The 15,260-nt window shown below is 39.7% G+C and overlaps 1 protein-coding gene across 3 annotated transcripts in view; it reads left to right on the forward strand.

Annotated features, from left to right (window-relative positions):
* Positions 1-15,260, forward strand: part of Npepps (aminopeptidase puromycin sensitive) — a 100,073-nt gene that overhangs the window by 37,604 nt on the left and 47,209 nt on the right. For 2 of the 3 annotated variants that reach the window (XM_070028203.1, XM_070028202.1), the window contains exon 3: positions 4,832-4,909. In XM_070028203.1, the coding sequence (XP_069884304.1) occupies positions 4,832-4,909 (78 nt within the window). Of the gene's footprint in view, positions 1-4,831; positions 4,910-14,001; positions 14,085-15,260 lie in introns of those variants that run through there. The other variant, XM_070028204.1, reaches the window with a different exon arrangement.

Genomic DNA, 15,260 nt, shown 5'->3' on the forward strand with positions numbered 1-15,260 from the left:
CAGCACCACTTCCAGTTTTCTGGTGGTTAATTGGAGATAAGAGTCTCATGGAGGGGCTGGGAAGGTGGCTCAGTGGTAGAGCGCTTGCCTTGCATGCCTGAGGCCCTGGGTTCGATTCCTCAGCACCACATAAGCAAAAAGAAAAAGCCGGAAGTGGCGCTGTGACTCACGTGGTAGAGTGCTAGCCTTGAGCTGAAGAGCTGAGGGACAGCGCCCAGGCCCAGAGTTCAGGCCCCTCGACCGGACCCCCCCCCCCCCCCAAAAAAAAAAAAAAAGAGTCTCATGGACTTTCCTGCCTGGGCTGGCTTTGAACCGCCATACTCAGATCTCAGCCTCCTGAGTAGCTAGGATTACAGGGGTGAACAACCAGTGCCCGGCTAATTCAGTATATTAGTAGAGTTCTATAATCATTAGCAGAATCAATTTTAGGACATTTTCATAACTCTGTAAAAGACCCATTAGTCATTGCTCATTTCCCTCAATCCTCCAACCCTCTACAACCCCCTTTGTTTCTGTAGTTTTGCCTGTTCTGTATATATGAATATGTGGCTTTTTGTATGTAGGTTTTTTTTACTTTAGTATAATATTTTTAAAAATACCATGTAGCATGTGTTAATATGTCATTTCTTTTTATTGAATAGCATTTAAGTTTCTGGACTCATCACATTTTAATATTATCAATTGATGGATATATGAGTAACACTCTGTTTACTTTGGAGTTACTATAAGTAATGTTATTATGAACATTTGGGAGCAAGTCTTGCGTAGACGTATTTCCAGTCCTATTTTGGTTTGCTTTTAGATAGGGTCTCTTGTTTTGTATCAGAGGCCAGTTTTGGAATGTAGTCTTCCTAACTGGACCTACCAAGTAGCTCAGATAACTAGTATGAACCATCACACCCAGCATATTGTTTGAGGTGGCATCTACTTTTGCCCAGGCTGATCACAGTCATTCTAGTAGATCTGAAGTGGTGTTTCATTCAAATTTGCCTAATGGTTAATGATACTGAGCATCTTCTCACATGCTTATTAAATCTACTTTGGCTGGGTTTTCATTTGGAATGGGTTAAACTTGGCTCACAAGTTCTTTCCTTAATGTGTCAACAACTTAAGTACAGTAAAGTACCAGTCATTTGAATCAGTCTTTTCTCACTGCAGGGGAAACAGTAAATAAAGCCTTCGTGTAATTCATACAGTGTGTTCTGATCCTTTTTATTTGAGTAAAATGTAAAAACAAAATTTTTTACCAGAAGAACATGTGATTCATATCTTAGTTTGAGTTATCTATCGTGTGGGTACAGAACATTCATGCTATATCTTCAGCACCAAAATGTTGGCATTTTATTAGATCTTTAAAATGTTCTTGAATAAGATTGCAGCTGGCGGTTGGGAATGTGGCTTAGTGGTAGAGTGCTTGTTTAGCATGCATGAAGCCCTGGGTTCCATTCCTCAATACCATATAAACAGAAAAAGCTGGGAAGTGGTGCTGTGGCTCAAGTGGTAGAGTGCTAACCTTGAGAAGAAGCTCAGGGACAGTAGCTAGGTCCTGAGTTCATGCCCCAGGACTGGCCAAAAAATAAAAACACACACAAAAAAAACACACAAAAGTTTTTTTAACTTGATTAACCCCAGGTCTAAAGTCCAGGAAGTCCCAAGTTAGGTCTGGCCACTGCCCCCATATACCAAATAAAGTACATGGTAAAGAACAGAGAAAGGAAATTCATCACATTGCAGTCATGGGACAAAAGCACCTCATTCTTCTTTAGCCATCTTCGAGGATACCAGTAGTGACTTCAGATTAAGTGGTGAGAATTGGAACTGGGGATGAGAAAGATATATATAGTTAGAACAGTCCCAAGTATGGCTTGGTTTGTCTTTTATTGCAGTCTTTGACCTTGGAGGTATTCTGGAGAATCATTATCACTTTACCATTGGAATGAGAACAGGAACAAGTTGTATCTTTTAAAAGGAAAAGAAGACTGAGGGGTAGTTTACTTTCCACATAAGTTATTTATCAGGGAAATCTATTCTTTCTTGGTACCCAAGGTGATTGTAAAGTGATGGCAGCAGTGAATAGGAGCAGTCAATAGGTCAAAGAATACAAATATAGAGTTGGAGGAGCTTTTAGTTCATTCACAGGGTTCATCAAAAACTTTATTTTATGGGTCATGGGGCTTGAACTCAGAACCTGTGCTCTGTCCCTGAGCTTTTTTGCTCAAGGTTAGCATTCTACCAGTTTGAGCCAAAATGGCACCACTTTGGTTTTTTCTTTGTTAATTGGAGATAAGAGTCTCATGGACTTTCCTGGCCGGGCTGGCTTTGAATCGTGATCCTCAGATCTCAACCTTCAGTAGCTAGGATTACAGGCGTGAGCCATTAACTCTAGGCTCAGCAAAAACATCTTTTAGGTTACCTCTTACAGGAGTGCAGCATAGAAAGCAAAATTAGGGGCCCAGAAATCAGTATCTCATGACTGTAATACTTGTTACTTAGGCAGCGGATCTGAGAATTGCAGTTCGAAGCCAGTCTGGGCAGGAAAGATCCTGAGACTCTTACTTTCCAATTAAAATTCCACCAAAATTCTGGAAGTGGGAGTTGTGGTTCAAGTGGTAGAATGCCAACCTTGAGGAAAAATGCTCAGGACAGCATCTAGCTCTGGGAGTTTAAGACACAGAACCAGGGGAAAAAATGCAAAATTAGGCACACAAAAGGTAAAATGAAGTACATCTGAAAATGTGATAGAAAACCTTATTTGAGGTCAGTGTGTGCTATTTAGTGAAGCCCTGTCTCCAATAAATAAATAAATAAATAAATATCTAGGGCTGGGAAGGTGGCTCAGTGGTAGAGCGCTTGCCTTGCATGCATGAGACCCTGGATTCGATTCTTCAGCACCACATAAGCAGAAAAAGCAGGAAGTAGCGCTGTAGCTCATGTGGTAGAGTGCAGCCTTGAGCTTAGGGAAAGCACTGAGGCCCAGAGTTCAGGCTCCCTGACTTACCCCCCTCCCCCCCCCCAAAAAAAAAAATAAAACTAAACAAAAAGAAAAGCTTATTGCTTTTGGGGTTTTTTTTTTTGGTTTTTTTTTTTGGGGGTCCGGTCATGGGGCCTGAACTCTGGGCCTGGGCGCTGTCCCTCAGCTCTTCAGCTCAAGGCTAGCACTCTACCACTTGAGCCACAGCGCCACTTCCGGCTTTTTTCTTAGTGGTGCTGAGGAATCGAACCCAGGGCCTCAGGCATGCAAGGCAAGCACTCTACCACTGAGCCACCTTCCCAGCCCCAGCTTATCGCTTTTGTAATAGTAATAACACCATTTCTCTTACATCACTAAAGGTTTGTGAATTTATAGAGGATGTATAATTATAATTGTAAGGTATATTACATACGTAGGTTTTATTAGGTAGCCAATGAAGAGAATACCACACGATATTCAGGCAGGAGAAATTTATTTACTGAATTGCTGCCCCCACTGTGCTTGGCGGAGAGGCATGGCTGAAAAGGAAGGGGTGACCCACCCCTGGGTCAGAATTTATCTAGGCCAGGGACAGGAAGGGGTGTGGCCAGATGGGGGAAAGGTGTGGCCACATTGGATCCGGACATGACCTCAGGGTCTGGGACCCTCCTAAGGTCAGATGGGAGGCTTGTGTGAGAGGTGGCCCAGGATGTGAAGGAGGGAAGGTGACTGCTTCCTGGTCTGCCAGTTACCTAGGTAACAGATACTGGGCAGAAACTTAGCCAAGAGGTAGGGAGGTGTCCCTGTGTAGACCTTACAATAATAATAATTATTATTATTGTGTCAGTCCTGGGGCTCAAACTCAGAGATTGAGTGCTGTCCTTGGGCTTTTGTACTCAATTTTAGCATTCTGCCACTTGAGCCATACTTCCACTTTTTGGTGGTTAAGTAAAGATACGCATCTAATAATGGACTTTCCTGCTTCAGGATGGCTTTAAACAATTCTCACATCTAGCCTCCTGAATAGTTATTATAGGTGTGAGCCACTGGCACCTGACTATAAGTGTGTGTGTGTGGCGGGGGAGGGCTGAACTCTGGGCCTTGGTGCTGTCCCTCAGATCTTCATCTCAAGGCTAGCACTCTTCCACTTGAGCCACAGTGCCACTTCTATATTTTTCTGCTTATGTGGTGCTGAGGAATCGAACTCAGGGCCTCATGCATGCAAGGCAAGCACTATACCACTGAGCCACCTTCCTTGACTAGTCCTTGACTAATTATTCAAGGATAAATAATATATAATTTTATTTCACTTAGGTTGTATAACCTAAAATATGTGAAGTTGAAATGACACTCTTGTTAGTAGAAACTTGATTTGCTAAATTAAAAAATTATTATTTTTTGTCAGTCGTAGTGCTTGAACTCTGGGCCTGGGCCCTGTCTCTGAGCTCTTCAGCTTAAGGCAAGCCCCAGCAACACTTCTGGTTTTCTGGTGGTTAAGTGGAGATAAGAGCCTCACATACTTTCCTGCCGGGGCTGGCTTTGAACCTCGATCCTAAGATCTCAGCCTCCTGAAGTAGCTAGGATTACAGTTGTAAGCCACCAGCACCCAGCTGAAATAGTTTTAATTTAACCACAGGTGCCAGTGGCTCACGCCTAGCTACTCTGGAGGCTGAGATCTTCAGATTGTGGTCGAAGCAAGCCCAAACAAGAGAAAGTCCCTGAGACTCTTATCTCCAATTAACCACCAGAAAAATGGGAAGTAGTGCTGAGACTCAAAGAGATAGAATGTTAGCCTTGAGCTTTTGAAAATGTTAATACCTCTAGTAAGATTTCATTTTACCAGTCAACTCACATTTGTAATTTTTTTCCCTCTTTTTCTAGAAATACATGCTACAGGATTTAACTATCAGAATGAAGATGAAAAAGTCACCTTATCTTTTCCTAGTACTCTTCAAACAGGTAAGAGATGTAGGTTTTGTACAATTCCACAAGTAGTAGCATTTTAATTGTCCAAAGAAATGTATTGCATGTCATTTTCCCCCTATTGTTAGCTTATTGAGAAAGGGCTTTTCTGGGCTGGAGGTGTGTCTTAGTGGTATACAGTGACTACCTATCAAACACAAAGTCCTCAGCTCAAACCCTAGTACCACCACTGAAAAAAAAGAAAGGTTCCTTTCAATTTTGAGGATGCCAAAAGATAGTTGTTAAGAATTTGGGGTTATAGAAAACTTTCCTTTACTATATAATGTTCTCAACCAAACAAACAAAACAGAAAAATCAGAGGATCATTCTGTTGTAGAATAAAATACTTTCTTTCCAGTTTGAGCTTTAGAAAAATATATTTTTCACTTGGGGCAGTGCCTCTAATCTCTGTTACTCAGCAGGCTGAAATTGGGAGGATCTCAATTTAAGGCCAACTCAAGCATCTCAACCAATCAAAAGCTAGACATGGTGGTATGCATCTGTCATCTCACTTGTGCAGGAAGTATAAATAGAAGAATCTCTCTCTCTCTCTCTCTCTCTCTCTCTCTCACACACACACACACACACACACACACACGCCACTTAAGCATTTGTTTATCTTTTGATTGAATCCCAATTTTTATTTGAATGCTCAATACATGATTCTTACATTTCTTTTTTTCTTTCTTTTTTATTTTATTTTTTTTGGGGTTCGGTCGTGGGGCCTGAACTCTGGGCCTGGGCGCTGCCCCTCAGCTCTTCAGCTCAAGGCTAGCGCTCTACCACTTGAGCCACAGTGCCACTTCTGGCTTTTTTTCTTTTTGCTTATGTGGTGCTGAGGAATCGAACCCAGGGCCTCAGGCATGCAAGGCAAACACTCTACCACTGAGCCACCTTCCCAGCCCTTTCTTTCTTTTTTTTTTAAATACTTGAGTTTCAACTCAGGGACTTGGGCTTACTATTGCTAGGCAACTACTCTGCAACTTGAGCCATGTCCCCATCTGTCCACACATTATTTTGATATACAGGTATTATGTTTATCAGATCAAGGAAAGAAAGATTCGTTGATATGTTACTATTAGCCAGAAAAAGCACAATGAATATAGAAGACTTGTTGATATAGTAGGATAAATGCAAATCAATTGGCAAGTCAGTATGAATGTAGTAAATAAGTGATAGATAATTCATAAAGAAAAATTTTAAGTAACTATTAAATGTGTGAAAAGATACTTAGTTTTCTAGTAACGATATATATCCAAATAAGTGACTTCTAAAACAGTTTTTGTCAAGTTAGCTGAAGTTTCAAACAGGCAAAAGATTTATATAACTTGTGAATTCATAACACTATGAGGTATTCATTATAAAATTGAAAAACAGTTTGAAATTACATAGTTAAGTTGATGAATCATATCTTTAAAGTGGCACAAATGGAATAATGTCTGGGTTATGTCTGAGTTAAATAATTGGTGTTTTTTCATTCAATGTATACCTTTTGGTTTTAAATTTTTATTTTTTTGTTGGTCATGGGGCTTGAACTCTGGGCCTGAATGCTGTCCCTCAGCTCTTCAACTCAAGGATAGCACTCTACCATTTGAGCCACTGTGCTATTTCTGGTTTTCTGAGTGTTGTATTGGAGATAAGAGTCTCATGGACTTTCCTGCCCGGGCTGGCTTTGAACAGCTATCTCAGCCTCCTGAGTAGCTAGGATTACAGGCGTGAACCACCGGCACCCGCTGGTTTTAAATTTTTTATATTGAGAATCTACTGCTTTATATTAAAGTATTTTCAGAAAAAAATTAAGTTGTATCTTTTTTTTAGTACTTTTGAAAGTATTTTTATGTGCGATTATTATAATAAATGTTTTACATTGAGTATATCTTAAAAGACACCAAAGAATATATACAGTAATGTGAAAACTGAGAGCGCTTCTCTCTGACCCCTTTTTCTTCCATTGCCTAGTAAATCCTTCCAGAAATACTTTATGTATATACAAAGTAGATGTTTATAAGCTAGCCTACAATAAAATCACAGATCTGTGTTTTACCACAATATTTCTTGCTGACATGTGGTTACCAGGACTGCTTGAATACCTGAAACCATATTGCCAGTTTTACTGGGTCCTCCTCACCTCATAGGTCTTTTCATTTTAGGACTTGGAATGAGCAGGCATTGCCTGCAGCATGCTATTCTTTAACATGGCAGATGGCGAATCTCAGGGATGGGGAGAGACCTGAACCATAAACTCACATTTAAAGCTTCTTCATGAATGGTGCACCTTTAATACCCACTTATATTTTGTTGACCAAAGCAAGTAATATAACTGAAAGTCACTGGGACAGCAGTTGCCAGACATTTGAGGAAAGAACTTTTATTTATTGATTGATTGATTTTGTTAGTCATGGGGCTTGGACTCTGGGCTTGGACTCTGTCTCTCAGTTCTTCAGCTCAAGCCTAGCGCTCTACCACTAGAGCCACAACACCACTTCTGGTTTTCTGGTGGTTAATTGGAGATAAGATAAGAATCTCGTGGACTTTCCTGCCCAGGCTGGGGCTGGCTTCGAACCATGATCCTTAGATCTCAGCCTCTTGAGTAGCTAGGATTACAGGCGTGGCCTGGAAAGAACTTTTAATATGAAAGGTAGAGTTAAAACCAAAGCATTAAGTATAAAAAATTTATGAAGTTGGAAGAAACAAACAAAAACTCCAGTTAATATCCTGAGAAAGTTAAGAAACACCCAGTATTGACATTCATTAAATAAGGACAGACAGAGGACTATCACATAGGAAGAATTTCCAGCTTTTTCTGTTTATGTGGTATTGAATAATCAAACCCAGGGCTTCATGCATGCCAGGCAAGCACTCTACCACTAAGTCCCACACAGGAAGAATTAGAGTAAGAAGTTTTGGAAATTATAATATGATAAATATAAGAACAAAGATGTTTTAGAAAATGAAATTAAGAATCTTCTACAAATACTAGGAAAAACAAAGAAATAGGAAATAGAAAAATAGAAGATTTAAGACATAAATTAAGAAATTTTTTTCCCTGCTGGGTGCTGGTGGTTGATCCCTGTAATCTTAGCTACTCAGGAGGCTGAGTTCTGAGGATTGTGGTTCAAAGCCAGCCCAGGTAGGAAAAGTCCATGGGACTCTTATCTCCAATTAACCACCAGAAAACAAGAAGTAGAGCTGTGGCTCAAAGCAGTAGAGTGCTAGCTTTGAGGGAAAGAGCTCAGGGACAGCACCCAGACCTGAGTTCAAGCCCCATGACTGACTAAAATATAAATGAAGTTCCTTCCCTCAGGATGCAGAGGTGGAGAGGATTGTAGTTCTAGGCCAGTCCCAGAAATTAGCAAGACTGAATCTCAAACAAACAAGTGGGGTATGGTTGTACACAGCTATAATCCCAGCTATGTGAAAGGCATTAGAAGGATCACAGTGTGAGGCTAGCCCTGAGCAAAAAACGAACCTATTTAAAAAGTAACTAAAAACTAAAAAGAGAGGAAGACTACCAAGATGGCAGGGATAGATTGAAATGCCATCTTTACCTGTTGTATTTTTATTCTAATAAAACTTTCCTATTGCCAGGTACTGGTGGCTAACATCTGTAATTCTACCTACTCAGGAGGCTGAAATCTGAAATCTCAATTCAAAAACAGTCCAGGCAGGAATGGCTCAGAGACTGTTATTGCCAATTAACCACTAAAAAGCTGCAAGTGGAGCTATGGCTCAAGTTCTAGAGTGCTCATCTGCTCAGGGATAGTAGTTATGCCCTAGTTTAAATCCCAGGACCAATACAAAGAGAAACCCAACTTTCTTATCAACTTAAAAAAGAAAAAGTGAGGTTGCTACTCAAGTGATAGAGTACCTGCCTAGCATAAGTGTGAGGCTTTTGAAAGAAAACTGGATTCCAGTGGGCTATGCTTACAAATCCTAGCTACTCAGGAGGCTGAGGTTTGAGAATAGGCAGACAAATTGGAGAGACTCTTATTTGGGGGCAGGGAAGGCATGGATTGGAGATATGGCTCTAATTGGTAGAAACTCCAAGCACTGAGTTCAAGCCCCATTACCAACAGTTAACAAAGGAAGACTATATATGCGACTATTGAGAACTAAAATGTTGCCAGATGCCCGTAGCTCAAACCTGTAATCCTAGTTACTTAGGTGGCTGAAATATCTCAGGATTGTAGTTAGAAGCCTGCCTGGTTAGGAAAGTCCATGAGACTCATCTCTAATGAACCACCTAAAACTAGAAGTAAAGCTGTGATTCAAATGCTAGAGCACCAGCTTGAAGCTAAAAACAAAAAAACTAAGTGATAGTACTAAGACTTTGAGTTCAAACCCCTGTACTGGCACTTAAAAAAAGATTAGTGTTAGAAGTTGGGCAATTTAGACTCATAGAAGCAAATTTTTGAACTTTGAATAAAGTGAGACTCTTTTGAGAGTTCATATTTGGAATGAGACAGAAGAAAAAGCTGTCATAATCTGGGTGCCAGTGGCTCACACCCGTAATCCTAGCTACTCAGGAGGCTGAGATCTGAGGATCGAGGTTCAAAGGCAACCCGGGCAGGAAAGTCCATGAGACTCATCTCTTATTAACCACCAGAAAACCAGAAGTGGCACTGTGGTTCAAGTGGTAGAGCACTAGCCTTGAGTTGAAGAGCTGAGGGACAGCGCCCAGGCCCAGAGTTCAGGCCCCATGATTGGACCAAAAAAAAAAAAAAAAGAATTATCTCCACTTAGCACAAAAAGCTGGTAGTGGAGTTGTGGTTCAAGTGGCAGAGTGTTAGCTTTGAGCACAAAAGTTCAGAGGTAGTGTTCAGGTCCTGTGTTCAAGCCCCAGGAGCATCAAACATGCACACAGCACCCACACAGAAAAAAGACCCTATCAGCCAATAAAAAGTTGGGGATGATGGCACTAGTGTTTTTTTTTGTTTGTTTTTGGGTCCAGTCGTGGGGCCCGAACTCTGGGCCTGGGCGCTGTCCCTCAGCTCTTCAGCTCAAGGCTAGCGCTCTGCCACTTGAGCCATATCACCACTTCCAGTTTTTTTCTTTTTGCTTATGTGGTGCTGAGGAATTGAACCCAGGGCCTCATGCATGCAAGGCAAGCGCTCTACCTCTGAGCCATCTTCTCAGCCCATGTTTTTTTTTTTTGGTCTCAACTACTCAGGAAGCATAAGTAGGATCGCAGTCCAGACCAGCCTATTTTTGAAAAAGAAAGACCTCATGGAAAAATATTAAATACAAAAGTGTTGAGAATGTGATATAAATGGTAGAGTACTTGATTAGCAGGCTTATAGTCCTGAGTTTGAACCTCATTGTACATTAAAAAAAAAACCTGCAAAAAATGGAGTAGGAAGGATTGTAATATTAAAAAGTTGAGTTTTAAAAATAGTCTAAGAGGGCTGGGAAGGTGGCTCAGTGGTAGAACGCTTGCCTTGCATGCCTGAGGCCCTGGGTTTGATTCCTCAGCACCACATAAGCAAAAAGAAAAAAGTCGGAAGTGGCGCTGTGGCTCAAGTGGTAGAGTGCTAGCCTTGAGCTGAAGAGCTGGGGGACAGTGCCCAGGCCCAGAGTTCAGGCCCCACGACCGGACCCAAAAAAATATAAAAAAATAAAAATAGTCTAAGAGGGGCTGGGAAGGTGACTCAATGGTAGAGTGCTTGCCTTGCATGCATGAGGCCCTGAGTTTGATTCCTCAGCACCACATAAGCAAAAAAAAAAAAAAAGTCCAAGATAGCGCCATTGGCTCATGCCTGCAATCCTAGCTACTCAGGAGGCTGAGATCTGAGGATTGGGTTCAAAGCCAGCCTGGGCAGAAAGGGCTGTGAGACTCTTACCTCCAATAAACCACTTTAAAGTGGTATTGAGGGTCAAGTGGTAGATTGCTAGCCTTGACCTGAAGAATTGAGGGGACAGTGCCTCGGCCCAGAGTTCAAGCCCCATGACTGACCCCCCCCCCAAAAAAAAAAAAAAAAGCCCAAGAGGTAGGCACTGTAAGCTTATGCCTATAATTCTAGCTACTCACAAGTTTGAGATCTGAGGATTGAGGTTCAAAGCCACCCTGGATAGGAAAGTCTGTGAGACTCTTATTTCTAGTTAACCACCAGAAAACTAGAAGTAGGGGCTGGTAGATAGTTAGTGGTAGATAGTTTGCCTCGCATGCATGAAGCCCTGGTTCGATTTCTCAGTACTACATACACAGAAAAGGCTAGAACTGGAGCAGTGGCTCTTTTGCTTAAGTAAAAGAAGCTCAGGGACAGTGCTCAGGCCTAGAGTTCAAATCCCAGGACTGGCAAAAAAAAAAAAAAAAAAGAAAACCAGAAGTAGAGCTGCGGCTCCAAGCGGTAGAGCTTTAGTCTTGAGCAAAAGAATTTAGGGACAGCACTCAGGCCCAACAACCGAGAAAACAAAGAGCATGTTTTACTTTCATAAATGTTGTTTAGAATTAAGAAATACAGCCCTCTCATTTATTTTATCAAAGTTAAAGATGATTTATTTTTGTAAAGAAATCAAAATGTTACTTGTTAGAGACCAGGTATAAGCCTATAATTGTAACTATGAGGGAGGTGGAAATAATTAATTGTGGTTTAAGGCTAGTCCAGGCTCCCCCCCCCCCAATGTATTTTTTTCAGGGAGTCCATTTATACCACTGATTGGGTGTGGTGATACCAACTATCATCCCAGCTATGCCATAGGATTGAGATACAATGCTGACTCTGGTTAAAAAAACCTGATATCATATCTGAAAAATGGCTAAGGCAAAAGACTAGGGGTATAACTTAAATGGAAGAGCCTCTACTTAGCAAACTTGAGGCTCTGATTTCAAACCTTAGTACCAACAACACACATACACACAAAAGCACATATTTGACAATTAAAGCCTACTTTTAACAGGCTTTCTAAACTGACAAAAGTGCTTCATTTATGTTTGGCAAATAATATAGAAAATACAAACACTCTGCACTTCTCGTTTTATCCTTTTTATTTTTATTTGTATATTTTTGCAGTATTGAGGATTAAACCCAGGGCCTGGCACATGTCAGGCAAGTGCTTCAACACAAATTTTTTTTTAATATTTTCAGGCTTTCTCTTCTCCTTTTTAAAATTGTTGTTTTTGTTGGGTGCTGGCAGCTCACGCCTATAATTTAGCTACTCTGGAGGATCTGAGGATCTCAGGAGTTCTGAGGATCACAGTTCAAAGCCAGCCTGGGCAGGAATGACTCTTATCTCTAACCACTCCAAAAGCCGGAAGTGGAGCTGGGGCTCAAGTGGCAGAGTGATAGTCTAGAGCAGATAAAGCCCATGGACAGTGTCCAGGTCCTGAGTCCAAGTCCTAGGACTGACACCAAAAAAAGAAAAAGAAGAATGAATTCCTGCCAGGTGCCAGTGGATCACAACTGTAATCCAAGCTACTCAGGATGCTGAGACCTGAAGATCATTCAAAGCCAGCAGGAAAGTCCATGAGATTCTTTCTCCAATTAACCATCAAAAAGCCCAAGTGGAACTATGGTTCAAGTGGTAGAGTCCTAGCCTTGAACAAAAAAAAACCCTTCAGGAACAGCATCCAGGCCCTGAGTTCAAGTTCTTACCCCTTAAATATATAGTTATTATTTGTGAATTAAAAAGAAAAAAAATTAAAACAAAGTTCACCTTTTTAACAGTTTGCAGAAATGGTCTGCTAATAGAATAAATATGAACACATTTTAATTACTAATAACATTTATGGGCTGGGAATGTGGCATAGTGGTAGAGTGCTTCCCTTGCATGTATGAAGCCTTGGGTTAAATTCCTAAGTACCAAATAAACAGAAAAAGCTGGAAGTGGCTCTGTGGCTCAAATGTTAGAATGCTAGCATTAAGCTAAAGAAGCTCAGGAACAGTGCCCAGGCCCTGAGTTCAAGCCCCAGGACTGGCAAAACAACAACAAAAAACCATACAAAAACACTTTTGCTTGGCACCGGTGGCTCATGCTTGTAATCCTAGCTTCCAAGGAGGCTGAAATCTGAGCATCACAGTTCAAAGCCAGCCCAGGCAGGAAAGACTTGTGAGACTCTTATCTCCAATAAACCACCAGAAAAGTGGAAGTGGCACTGTGGCTCAAATGGTAGAGTACTGGCCTTGAGCTGAAGAGCTGAGGGACAGTGCCCAGGCCCAGAGTTTAAGCCCCATGACCTATCAAAAGAAAAAAAAATACAATCACCTTTATGTTATAGCTGACTAAAACACCATCTTTGACACTGTTCTAGAGTGATGGGATGAATCTATAATTATTTTAAGGTCTAACAACTGCAGAATCAATGGTTAAGGGTCTATAGTCTCTTTTTTGATGCTAGTCCAGGTGCTTGAAATCAAGACCGACCTGGGTGCGTTCCTTGAGCTTTTTTGGCTCAGGGCTAATACTCTACCCACTTGTGCCACAGGGCCTCTTCCAGCCTTCTTTGAGTAGTTTATTGGAGATAAGAGACTGGCTTGGTCAAGATCGATCCTCAGATCTCAGCCTCCTGAGTAGTATACGGGGTGTCATTTATTTATAAAGATTCACTAGTAGTTTTTAGCCATTTTAAAGATTGAGAACCAAGATAAGAAGAAATCTTGTCCCAACAGCAAGACTTTCACTCCCTTTTTACATAAATTGTCCTTAATTTTATAGCATTCAGTAGGCTTATTATGTTTCTTCTTGTTAAAGTATAAAGTATAAAGATCTACTCTTAGTTTTTACAATGGATGTCCTAGTTTTAGTTGTTTAATTTATAAATCAGCTTATTTTATTATAAAAGCTTTATCACACAAATAGCTAAGTACACTAGATACTGAAATAAGGTATCTAATTTGAAGAAATAATGTAAATTTTATGTGTGACTAGGTATAAAATTAGAACTGGTGATCATTATGGTATTCAACAAGTTAAAATTGTCAAAAAGTTTTTTCTCCTTGCTTGCCCTAAAATTCTATTTTCACTAGTAAATACTTGTAATTAGTACTGTATAATGTGACACTAATTGAATTTATTAATGATTTTTAAAAACTTTAACTTGTGTTTTGTTTGAATTTCAGGTAATAATCCTTTCCAATACTTTGTATTTTGTTTAGTATGCCACTTTTTGGAAGTGGTCACTATCAATATCTTGTTATGGTTTGATGGCCTTGGAGATTTAAAACCGAGTAAAAGTGTAAGCAGCCTTTCTTATTTAGTTATGAGTTTTAAATCCACTTTTGTTCCAAATAGGAAAAAATTGAAAGTATACTCACCATGAATATAAGTTATATTTTAAAATATTTTAGCATTTGATTTAGTGAAAACAGGCCAATTTAATCTGTGGAATTAGTGTAAAATTTCATCAATTCCCATTAAAGGTAGTGAAAATTTAAATCAATTAGATTTTTCTTGTGAATTTTACAACATGAAGACATCTGCTTTAAAAAAGATATCAGTGAATTCCTAAAGAAAGTAGAGAATAACTTTAATTTTTTTTCTTAAAATTGTGTAATTTAATTCTTTAGTGTCAATTTTTAAGAGTTCCTTTTGATTCTCTCATGGACTTATATTTAATATCCCAGTAATATGTCATTCTGTTTAAAATGTTGACTGAATCTGGGTGTGTAGTTCAATAGTTAAGTGCCTGCTTAGCATTAGTGAGGCACTGGGTTTATTTCTAGCACTACACATGCAAACAGGTATTCACTGTTCCTTCAGATATTCACATTTGTCTGATTTTTTTTTTTAATGGCCACTACAGATGTCTATTTAATTGAATTTCAGTTGTTACTGATTTACAACATGATTGCTTTAAGAACATGCCAGTTTTTTTAGTGATGGCTTTGCTACAAAGGTCTGAAATTTTTGCTTAGATTATTTTCAGAACCAGTTTGAGACAAATTAAATCAGTTTAATTGCTTTACAGACAGCCTTTGTGTAGAAACAATATATAGTTTGTCCTTCATATATTCTGTTGACTTGTATACCCGGTGACTTTGAACTTTTCCAAAACACAAATTTAGTTTTAGAAGATGAATGTTTGACTTTAAGATCACCTAGAAGAGTATGTCAAGATTGAAAATGTCAGAAACATTTTGGTCAATGTCAAATGTCAGTGCTGTGTAGAACTTCAAATGACAGAAGTTTAGAAAAATAGGATATAAAAGTTTGTTCTAATTTGTAATTACTCATACTATATCCTTGATTTTAGTAGACTCTCATGCCCTAGGATCTTGTTATAAATAGGCACTGAAATCAACATTTTTGTTTGTGTGTGTGAGATTTGATTTTTAAAATGTAGAATGGGATTGTTTTGCCATTCATCTGAATTTAATAGATGGCTACTAGATATTTTTCTTTTTTAAAGAAA

Source organism: Dipodomys merriami, unplaced genomic scaffold (genome assembly GCF_024711535.1).
Source record: "Dipodomys merriami isolate MVZ:Mamm:240054 unplaced genomic scaffold, mDipMer1.0.p SCAF_19, whole genome shotgun sequence".
Classification (NCBI taxonomy): Eukaryota; Metazoa; Chordata; class Mammalia; order Rodentia; family Heteromyidae; genus Dipodomys; species Dipodomys merriami.